The 11,950-nt window shown below is 48.2% G+C and overlaps 1 protein-coding gene across 1 annotated transcript; it reads left to right on the forward strand.

Annotated features, from left to right (window-relative positions):
- Nucleotides 1–3,434: 3,434 nt before the first annotated feature.
- LOC121444354 lies at nucleotides 3,435–8,818 on the forward strand. Its single transcript, XM_041646169.1, is given in 2 exon segments — nucleotides 3,435–7,173; nucleotides 8,302–8,818. Coding segments are annotated over 2 exon segments (4,107 nt in total). The 3' UTR covers nucleotides 8,670–8,818.
- Nucleotides 8,819–11,950: the final 3,132 nt, after the last annotated feature.

Consider the following 11,950-nt stretch of genomic DNA (forward strand, 5'->3'; position numbering starts at 1 on the left):
GGATGGTAGTGTCACATTGAAGTTACATGATCTACCTTCTGTATCGCTTTTTTGTTTTTTTAATTTTATGATTTTCATCTGTTCTTGTTCTAATATGACTAGGATCTTCTTATAGTTAGAAGCAGAATTAAAATTCTGGAATTGAAAATGAGAGAATTCCTAGGGCAATTTGATGTAGCAGTCAACAGAAGTTTGAGTGATGAGCCTGCTGAGTGCCTGCCCACAGCATCCTTTGCAGAGTCTATGAAGACTGGTCCAATGTGATATTGATAGAGTACTTTACTGAGTCAAATGAGGAGACTACTCTTGGAGCTTTGTTTAAAGGCGCCCATAGTTATTTGGAACAGAATGAAGAGAAGCAGGAAAATAAACCTCACTAAATACAGAAAACCAGACTCGCTGAACATAGCAGACAATGAGGACTGCTGAGAACTCAAGATCAATGACACTGGATTTTGATCCTACTGCACGTACTTGCTTTGTGGGAGCCTAAGCTGTTTGGATGCTCACCTTACTAGACCTGGATGGAGGTGGGTGGTCCTTGGACTTCCCACAGGTCAGGGAACCCTGACTGCTCTTCAGGCTGATGAGAGAGGGGGACTTGATTGGGGGAGGGGGAGGGATATGGGAGGCAGTGGAGGGGAGGAGGCAGAAATCTTTAATAAATAAATAAAATAAAAAAATAAAATAAACACAGAAAACAACTAACAGAGTGAAAGTTTAGGGTCCGACAACAATAGCTGGAAAACAGTTGGAATTTTTCTATTGGAAGAAAAACTCTGCACAGAGAGAACCATCTAACAGAATTCTGGCCCCCCTAGTCTTCACCTTCCTTTTCCTGAAGTTCTTTGAGTGTTAAAAGGTATATGGGTAAAGCAGGTACATTTCAGCTTCCCAGATAAACAAATGAAAATGATGGCTGCCCAATTATATTAACAGTTTCTTCTTATTTTCTTGGTTAGAAAATAATTGGCATACAGAAAGTTTACAACAGCAACACCATGAAGCAGAGAAATTGAACACAAAAAATGCCTTTTCCTGTCATTTGCTACAGAAGCAATAGGGCAAACTGCTACTTAGGCTTTAAAAAGAAAATAAAAGAGTTTATTTTCTCTTTTTCTTTGGCAACAGATAAATTTTTTAAAATTTCCTTTTCTATTACCCTATTCAATTAGCAAGTGACAATTTGTTGATTTTATGTCAACAGATGTGTTCAAATTCAGTCAGCCACCATGTTGCTGACCACAAAGTACATATATGTAATATAAACATAAAATGTAAATGTAATTTTTACAAATATTTAGATTAGAAGTATTTTTCTTAACAATATATAAATGTGATTTCTTGCTAACCTCCAAATTAGAAGTAGGCAATGAGAAAGTCAGGTTCAACATTTAAAGTAAGACCAAAGCCTTACAAAATAGTGGCATGAGAGACCATTGATCCCTCAGTTTGTGGTTTTGGACAAACATTGTAAAACCCTAGTTGTTAAAAGATACAGTGGGAGAAACACACAAAGTGATATATATCAGGAACAAGATTTTATCTGACATGTTGAATGAACTCTCAACAGCTGAAAACTACTGAAATCTACTTTTTATTCAGTCAAATGAGGTTTGAAACTAGTCTTTAGTTTTTATTACCAAAGCGAAGTTAATGTGAATGTGTTTCTACCCATATATAAATTGTTTCTATCTGGACAAATAAATATCTCGTGAAGGCTGATAGAAATATAAAACATTATTTTAATTACATCTGGAAAAGCTGGTAAGGAGATAGACAGCTGAGAGATGAGTGATTTCAGAGAAAATGTGTGTTTGGAAGTCAATAATGAAGACTTTAAAAACATGACCAGCTCAAGAAGAGTTAGTTCAGGAGTTCAGTATGGAGAAGAGTTTATTTCTAAGTGATCCTTTGTACATGCAATATTTGATAAAACAACAACTCAAACTAGAAAGAAAGGGCCTAACTTATAAGGTCACCAGGAGAACTGAAAGAAAAAGTTCTGGCTTAAATGAAAACTAATATTTACTTCCAAACATTTATTGAGATCCCACTCTATGTAATGTCCTGTTGCAGGTGCAGGGGAATGGCAGTGAAGGAAATCAAGTCTCTGACAAACTCCCTCTGCAATCCAAAATTACTATAAGACAAAAGTAGATAAATCAAAAAAATAAAATAAAATTGTAGGTCAATGCCCCCAATGAATAAAGATTCAAACTTCCTCATGAAAGACCCCCACTCACTAAGCAGCAGTAACGCCATTTTGCAAGGCTTAAACTTTGGAGCAACGCAAGTAATTAGAGCAGGGAAGTTCGACTTGAGAATAAGGGCGGAGAAGCCAGGCAAGATATCTGCGGTCAGCCGGTCAGCCATCTGGCCCCAAGCGATAAGGAACCCGCAGCTGGCCTGCTCTAATGAGAACATCCCGTTTGCTTAGGGAAACAGGATGCCTATAGTCAGCACATGTGCCCAACTTAGAATATCAGTAATTCACAGAAGAGACAACTCCCCCTATGAAAGATCCCAGCTTATCTGCTGTAACGTCATTTCACAAAGCTTTTGAGGAACGACTGTAAGTGCAGAGTAAGGTCAGGGTCCCTGGCTGCAAAACAGGATCTTTATATCCATAGATTAGGACAGGACATCAATTAACAGGATATCTGTTCCCATACATCTGTGCTGGGAGAGGAAAAACCACCTGTGCCCCTTGCCCCATTCCAACTGACCACTAACGATGCATTTGCTTCTGTAATCTGCTTCTGCTGCCCTCTTTCCTATAAAAAGACCTTCCCCCAGTCTGCAGGCGCGCTTGTCTTCCGAGAGACTAAGTCGCCCCAGGTGCCTGTGTACTGAATAAAGCCTCTTGCTATTTGCATCCGAAGAGTGACTCGCTGTTCCTTGGGAGGGTCTCCTCAGCCTGAAAGACTGCCCACCACTGGGGTCTTTCATTTGGAGGTCCCACCGAGATCTGGAGAACCCTGTCCAGGGATCACCGACCCACCACCGGGAGGTAAGCTGGCCAGCGATTATTTTCCCTGAATATCTGTGCTTCGGTGTTTCTGTGTTTGCGCCTGCGACCGAATCTGTACTAGTTAGCTGACTAGATCTGTTTGTGGCGGACCCGCGGAGGAGCTGACGAGCTCGCACTCCCGGCCGCAGCCCTGGGAGACGTCTCAGAGGCATCTGGGGCCAGATGTGGTTCCTGGCCCATCAGTAATCCTGTGAATCCTTCCCGGGTAGGACTGTTCGGGGCACCCCCACAGTCCGAAGGGTACGTGATTCTTCTGGGAGACGAGGAATCCGGGTCCTCAGAGTCTCCGTCTGAAGTTTTGCTTTCGGTATTACGCCGAAGCCGCGCTGCGTGCTTTTGTGTCGGTCTAAGTTGTGTTTTGGTTGTTTGTCTGATTGTTACTGTCACCGCGGTTGAGAGAATGGGCCAATCTATAACCACCCCTTTAAGCCTAACTTTACAGCACTGGCGAGACGTCCAAGACATTGCAAACAACCAGTCAGTGGACGTCCGGAAGAGACGCTGGGTAACTTTTTGTTCCTCAGAATGGCCAACGTTCAATGTGGGTTGGCCTAGGGATGGTACTTTTGACATTAATGTCATCCTGCAGGTAAAAGCTAAGGTGATGGATCCTGGCCCTCACGGGCACCCAGATCAGACTGCATATATCGTGACCTGGGAAGCGATGGCTTATGACCCGCCACCCTGGGTCAAACCTTTTATTACACCAAAACCCCCTGCCCTTACTCCCTCTGCACCTACTTTGCCCCCTCCACTCCTTCCCACTCCAGCGGGACCCCCATCCCACTCCTCCCTGTATCCAACCCTCACCAAGTCCCCGATGCCCAAGCCCCCTCCCCCAAAAGTCTTACCCCCAGATGATGACCTCCTGATGGACCTCCTTACGGAGGGCCCTCCCCCATATCAGGAGCCAGCTCTGCGACCTCCAGATGAGGCTGACTCAACCGAAAGAAGAGAGGAGCACGCGGCGCCAGTCTCTGCTGCCTCTACCGGTCCTTCTCCGATGGCTGCACGCCTAAGGGGACGGAGGGATCAACCTCCTCCTGCGGCGGATACGACCTCCTCCCAGGCATTCCCTCTTCGCACAGGAATGAACGGCCAACTCCAATACTGGCCGTTCTCTGCCTCAGATCTGTATAACTGGAAAAATAACAATCCTTCTTTTTCCGAGGACCCCTCTAGGTTGACAGCTTTAATTGAATCCATTTTGATTACCCATCAGCCTACATGGGACGACTGCCAACAGCTGCTGCAGGCTTTGCTGACCTCGGAGGAACGGCAGAGAGTCCTCCTGGAGGCCCGGAAGGAAGTCCGGGGACCTGATGGCCGCCCCACCCAATTGCCTAATGAAATAGATTCTGCCTTTCCACTTGAATGCCCCTCTTGGGATTTCACCACGATGGAAGGTAGAAATCACCTAGCCCTCTATCGCCAGTTGCTCATAGCGGGTCTCCACAGGGCGGCTCGACGCCCAACGAATTTGGCTCAGGTAAAGCAGGTTATCCAGGGGTCAGAGGAAACTCCCTCTGCGTTCCTTGAGAGGCTCAAAGAGGCTTACCGCAGATATACTCCCTATGACCCTGATGACCCCGGACAGGAGACCAATATCTCCATGTCTTTTATTTGGCAGTCAGCTCCAGATATCAGACGCAAATTGGAGCGTCTAGAGAACCTCAGGGAAAGCTCACTCAGGGATCTGTTAAAAGAGGCAGAGAAGATTTTTAATAAGAGGGAGACTCAGGAAGAGAGGGAAGATCGCCTCCGAAGAGAAGCCGAGGAACGAGAGGATCGTTTTAGGAAGGAGTCTGAAGAAAAGGAAAAGGAGAGAGACCGTAAGAGACACAGGGAAATGAGTAAACTCTTGGCCACTGTAGTGTCGGGACAGAGGCAGGATAGACAGGGAGGAGACAGAAGGAGGCCCCCTCTTGACAAGGATCAATGTGCCTATTGCAAAGAGAAGGGACACTGGGCAAGAGATTGCCCTAAGAAACCGGACGGATTTAAAAGACCTGGACCACGCCGTGCCTCCCTCCTAACTCTTGATGACTAGGGGGGTCGGGGTCAGGAGCCCCCCCCTGAGCCCAGGAAAACCCTAGAAGTTGGGGGGCAACCGGTCACCTTCCTAGTCGATACAGGCGCTCAACATTCGGTGTTAACCCGGGACCCGGGACCCCTGAGTGACAAATCTGCCTGGGTCCAAGGAGCCACTGGTGGAAAACGATACCGATGGACCACAGATCGCAAGGTTCACTTAGCAACCGGTAAGGTGACTCATTCTTTCCTCCACGTGCCTGACTGTCCATATCCGCTCCTAGGAAGGGACTTGCTCACAAAATTAAAAGCCCAAATTTACTTCAAAGAAACCGGAGCACAGGTAGTTGGCCCTCAGGGACAACCCTTACATGTGCTGACTCTCAGCCTAGAGGATGAATATAGGCTGCATGAAAAAGACAGTACCACTGCGGCCCCCACTGAGGCTTATTGGCTGGATCGCTTTCCCCAGGCATGGGCAGAAACCGGGGGAATGGGGCTGGCCAGACAGCAGCCCCCTCTAGTGGTAAGCCTCAAGACAACTGCTACTCCTGTCTCGATTAAACAGTATCCCATGTCTCACGAGGCAAGGGAAGGAATAAGGCCTCACATCAAAAGGCTTCTTGACCAGGGAATATTAGTCCCCTGCCGGTCCCCTTGGAATACCCCCTTGCTGCCCGTAAAAAAGCCAGGGACTGGGGACTATAGACCTGTGCAAGATCTAAGAGAGGTCAATAAACGGGTGGAAGACATACACCCGACAGTTCCTAACCCCTACAATCTGTTAAGTGGACTATCACCCTCATATACTTGGTATACCGTCCTGGACCTTAAGGATGCATTCTTCTGTCTGAGACTGCACCCCAGAAGTCAGCCCATATTTGCCTTTGAATGGAAGGACCCTAGGCTGGGGATTTCAGGACAGCTGACCTGGACCAGGTTGCCTCAGGGTTTCAGAAATAGCCCCACCCTGTTCGATGAGGCCCTACACCGAGACTTAGCGGATTTCAGGGTGAGGCATCCTGGCCTGATGCTGTTACAGTATGTTGATGATCTCTTGTTAGCTGCTACTTCGGCTCAGGACTGTATAAAAGGAACTGAGGCATTACTACAAGCCTTGGGGGATCTAGGGTACCGAGCTTCTGCCAAAAAGGCCCAAATATGTCAACGGCAGGTCACCTACTTAGGGTACCAAATCAGAGAAGGACAGAGATGGCTAACGGAGGCCAGGAAAGACACAGTTATAAAAATCCCTACCCCTCGGACACCCCGCCAGCTGAGAGAATTTCTAGGGACGGCGGGATTCGGCCGGCTCTGGATCCCCGGATTCGCGGAACTGGCAGCCCCCTTGTACCCACTGACGAAGCAGGGGGTGATGTACTCATGGGGATCGGATCAGGACGAGGCTTTTCAGAAAATCAAACGGGCTCTGCTTACAGCCCCAGCCTTAGGCCTCCCTGACCTGACTAAGCCTTTTGATTTGTTTGTTGACGAGAAGCAAGGATATGCAAAAGGGGTCTTGACCCAGAGGCTGGGGCCCTGGCGGCGGCCAATAGCCTACCTATCCAAGAAGTTGGACCCCGTGGCCACAGGATGGCCCCCATGCCTCAGAATGGTAGCAGCAGTGGCAGTCCTCACCAAGGACGCTGGCAAACTGACTATGGGCCAACCTTTGACCATCCTGGCCCCACACGCAATTGAGACTCTAATCAGACAACCCCCAGATCGCTGGCTCTCCAATGCCCGCATGACCCATTATCAGGCCATGCTCCTGGACTCGGACCGAATCCATTTCGGACCAGTGGTGGCGCTCAATCCTGCAACCCTGCTACCACTCCCAGAGGAGGGGGAGACGGACCAACACGACTGTCTCGAGATCCTGGCGGAAATGCACGGGACCAGACCGGACCTGACGGATCAACCCCTCCGGGATGCGGATGTCACCTGGTACACTGACGGCAGCAGCTTTCTGCGGGAAGGTGAGCGAAAGGCGGGTGCAGCGGTAACCACGGAGACCGAAGTGATCTGGGCACAGCCTCTGCCTGCGGGGACTTCTGCGCAGCGAGCAGAGCTTGTCGCCTTGACACAAGCTTTGAGGATGGCAGAAGGTAAGAAGCTCAATGTCTACACTGACAGCCGATATGCTTTTGCCACTGCTCATGTTCATGGGGAAATATACAGAAGAAGAGGGCTACTGACTTCAGAAGGAAAGGAAATTAAAAATAAAACAGAGATCTTAGCCTTGTTAAAAGCTTTATTTCTGCCTCGAAAACTGAGCATTATACATTGCCCAGGACACCAGAAAGGAGACAGCCCTGAGGCTCGAGGAAACCGGCTGGCTGATGAAGCCGCTAAACAGGTGGCCCTGCAGGCTCCGCTAGCCATACTGCCCATGCACCAAGATAAGAGAGACCCCCTCAAATATGATGAGGAGGATCTAAAGCTCCTGGCAGACATGGGAGCGGAGCAGGACCAGAAAACGGGCGAATGGACATGGAAGGGAAAAACAGTGATGCCGATGGCATACACTTATAAGATGCTTGATTACTTACATAAATTGACCCATCTAAGCCCCCGAAAGATGAAAACCTTGTTAGATCGGCAGGAAACTTTTTGCTATTTACTGGGGCGAGACAGCATCCTCCAAAAAGTTATGGACAAATGTAGAGCATGTGCACAGGTAAATGCAGGAAAAACCAAGGTGGGGCAGGGGGTGCGAATCCGCGGACATCGACCAGGAGTACAATGGGAAATTGACTTTACTGAAATAAAACCAGGCATGTATGGATACCGGTACTTATTGGTATTTATGGACACCTTTTCGGGATGGGTAGAAGCCTTCCCGACCAAGCATGAGACCGCAAAAATTGTGACCAAAAAGCTACTGGAAGAAATCTTCCCCAGGTATGGCATGCCCCAAGTGCTGGGCACTGATAATGGACCTGCCTTCGTCTCCCAAGTAAGTCAGTTGGTGGCCAAGCTATTGGGGATTGATTGGAAATTACACTGTGCATACAGACCCCAGAGTTCAGGACAGGTAGAAAGAATGAATAGAACTATTAAGGAGACTTTGACCAAATTAACGCTTGCAACTGGCTCTAGAGACTGGGTACTCCTACTACCCTTGGCTCTATACAGGGCCAGAAACACTCCAGGACCCCATGGACTCACTCCCTTTGAAATACTATACGGGGCGCCCCCGCCCTTCATTAATTTCTTTGATTCCAATATTTCAGACTTTGCTAATAGTCCTTCTCTGCAAGCTCATTTGCAGGCACTCCAAATCGTGCAACGTGAGGTCTGGAAACCACTTGCTGCAGCCTACCAGGAGCAATTGGACAGACCAGTGGTGCCCCATAACTACCAGATTGGCGACACCGTGTGGGTCCGCAGGCATCAGGTTAAGAATCTGGAACCCCGCTGGAAGAGACCCTATACCGTGCTACTGACCACCCCGACCGCGCTGAAAGTTGACGGCATCGCAGCCTGGGTCCACGCGTCGCACGTCAAAGCAGCCAGCCCTCCTGACGAAACCACAACCGGGGCATCATGGAGGGTCCACCGCACACAAAACCCTCTAAAGATAAGACTTTCCCGTACCTAGTCTTGGTGATGCTTATAACCCCCCCTCGCGCCCTGGGAGGACACTCAGTCTCGCCCCACATTGTGGGGAAGAGCACCTGGACCCTCATAGTAGCTGGTACAGATGTGGTCCTCAATGTCACAACCATGAAGGGACCCAAGAATCTAGGATGCCCACCCGAAATGAAAGCCAATCTAGTCACCTTGTTCCAGGCAGTGGGAGGACCGGTTCCCGGTAACAATGCTGATTGGTATGCCTGTCCGGGGACCCGGAGCCATAAACGATGCTCACATAGCACGGCTAACCAATATTATTGTAACACTTGGGGCTGCGAAACCTCCTCCTGGGGATCCCTGGCTAGCTCTTGGGGAACCCCCCAGGGAAATGATCCCCTACACATAGAATACTGGGATAAGACCCCTTACCCCTCCGGCCCAAACATTCGCCTGACCTTTTCAAAATGTAAGGATCAGGCCCCTGCCCTAACAGGATCATGGGGGATCCGGCGATACGACCCCACCGGTCCAGATCATGGAGCTATAATCACTCTCACTTATGGCTTCACCCCAGATTCTCCATCCTCGTCCCTGGGCCCCAACTCAGTCCTGGGCGACCAACAGGCTCCATCCCCTCCCAAACCTCCCCCAGCGCCAGCCCAACCCCCCTCAGGAAACGCCACCCAGGCACCCTTCTCAACTTCTTCAGCGGAGGACTCGTCCCTGTCAGTACCCACTCCGGCGGTATCCGGAACTGGGGACAGGTTGGTCGGCCTTATACAGGGGGCATATCAAGCCTTAAACCTGACTAACCCTAACCGGACTCAAGAATGCTGGCTCTGCCTACTACCTAGGCCCCCCTATTATGAAGGGTTGGCACTCATGGGGAATTTTACCAATCAGACCTCCCCACCAGCCCAATGCTCCGATATACCACGGCACAAGCTGACGCTATCGGAGGTGTCAGGAGAGGGCCTTTGTATAGGAAAAGTCCCACCCTCACATTCACTTCTCTGCAACACCACACTAGCCCTGCCCCAGGGCACTTATTACCTAACACCTCCCAATGGCACTTACTGGGCCTGTAGCACGGGACTGACCCCCTGTGTGTCTTCCTCAGTCTTAAACATATCCTCTGATTATTGCGTGTTAATTGAGTTATGGCCAAAAATAACTTACCATGAACCAGAATATGTGTATGTTCAGTTTGAAGGAAGACCTAGATTCAGGAGAGAGCCAGTGTCCCTCACCCTAGCCCTCCTGCTTGGGGGATTGACTGTTGGAGGCATCACGGCAGGGATAGGGACCGGAGCAACAGCCCTTGCCGCCACCCAGCAGTTTAGGCAGCTACAGGCAGCCATGCACACTGACATAAAAGCCTTGGAGGAATCGGTCAGTGCATTGGAAAAGTCCTTAACCTCACTGTCTGAGGTAGTCCTACAAAACAGGCGGGGACTAGACATATTGTTCCTGCAGGAAGGAGGACTTTGTGCAGCCCTAAAGGAAGAATGCTGCTTTTATGCAGACCACACAGGATTAGTCAGAGACAACATGGCAAAGCTGAGGGAAAGACTTAAGCAGAGACAGCAGCTCTTTGAATCTGACCAAGGCTGGTTTGAGGGACTGTTCAACAGATCGCCCTGGTTCACCACCCTGATTTCCTCCATTATGGGACCCCTAATCATACTACTATTGATTCTGCTTTTCGGACCATGCATTCTCAACCGGCTAGTACAATTTATGAAGGACAGGCTGTCTGTCATCCAGGCTTTGGTCCTGACACAACAGTACCACCAACTTAGACAATTTGATCCCGAGAATAGGGATACCGCAGCTGAGTGAATAAAGGGTTTTATTCAGGATATAGAAAAAGGGGGGAATGAAAGACCCCCACTCACTAAGCAGCAGTAACGCCATTTTGCAAGGCTTAAACTTTGGAGCAACGCAAGTAATTAGAGCAGGGAAGTTCGACTTGAGAATAAGGGCGGAGAAGCCAGGCAAGATATCTGCGGTCAGCCGGTCAGCCATCTGGCCCCAAGCGATAAGGAACCCGCAGCTGGCCTGCTCTAATGAGAACATCCCGTTTGCTTAGGGAAACAGGATGCCTATAGTCAGCACATGTGCCCAACTTAGAATATCAGTAATTCACAGAAGAGACAACTCCCCCTATGAAAGATCCCAGCTTATCTGCTGTAACGTCATTTCACAAAGCTTTTGAGGAACGACTGTAAGTGCAGAGTAAGGTCAGGGTCCCTGGCTGCAAAACAGGATCTTTATATCCATAGATTAGGACAGGACATCAATTAACAGGATATCTGTTCCCATACATCTGTGCTGGGAGAGGAAAAACCACCTGTGCCCCTTGCCCCATTCCAACTGACCACTAACGATGCATTTGCTTCTGTAATCTGCTTCTGCTGCCCTCTTTCCTATAAAAAGACCTTCCCCCAGTCTGCAGGCGCGCTTGTCTTCCGAGAGACTAAGTCGCCCCAGGTGCCTGTGTACTGAATAAAGCCTCTTGCTATTTGCATCCGAAGAGTGACTCGCTGTTCCTTGGGAGGGTCTCCTCAGCCTGAAAGACTGCCCACCACTGGGGTCTTTCACTCAATAAGATACTTGTAAACCAAATGCAGGCATAATAACAAAAAAGATTATTCCCTATGACTGTTACCTTCATCCCAGAGATGTAAAAATACTTTAATACATATAAATCAATAAATGTAATCATAAGTTTACTTAAAGACAAATTTTTTTCAATATGTACAAAAAAGTTATTGATAAAATGCAACACGCCTTTGTGTTAAAATTCCTAGAAAAAGTAGGACTGAAGGGAACAGGCCTCAACATAATCAAGACTATATGTGAAAAACTCACAGCCAACAGCATCCTAAATGATGAAAACATGGAAGCAGTCCAATAAAATCAGTAATAAGCCAAGGCTGTCTATGATTCCTGATCCTTTTCAATGCAGACTTTGAAGCCCTGTCTAGAGTAATAAGCAAGAGAAGGAGAGAAATGGGCTACAAATAGGAAACAAAGAGGTAAAATTATCACAACTGCACATGGTGTCATAATATACTTAAGAGATTCCAGAAATTCTACCAGAAAACTTCTAGAAACAATCAAGAGTTTGAGTAAAGTGGCAGGATCCAAAATCATCTTACAAAAATCAGTAGTTTTCCATACACCAGAAGCAAACCTGCTGAGAAAAAGTGAAAGACCACTACAATGAAAAATTTAATGCCTGAAGAGATTGAAGAAGACGCTAGAAGATGGAAAGACACCAATTCTCATGAATTGATAGAA

Source organism: Microtus oregoni, unplaced genomic scaffold (assembly GCF_018167655.1).
Source record: "Microtus oregoni isolate MIOR12 unplaced genomic scaffold, Mior012 000121F_001, whole genome shotgun sequence".
NCBI lineage: Eukaryota > Metazoa > Chordata > Mammalia > Rodentia > Cricetidae > Microtus > Microtus oregoni.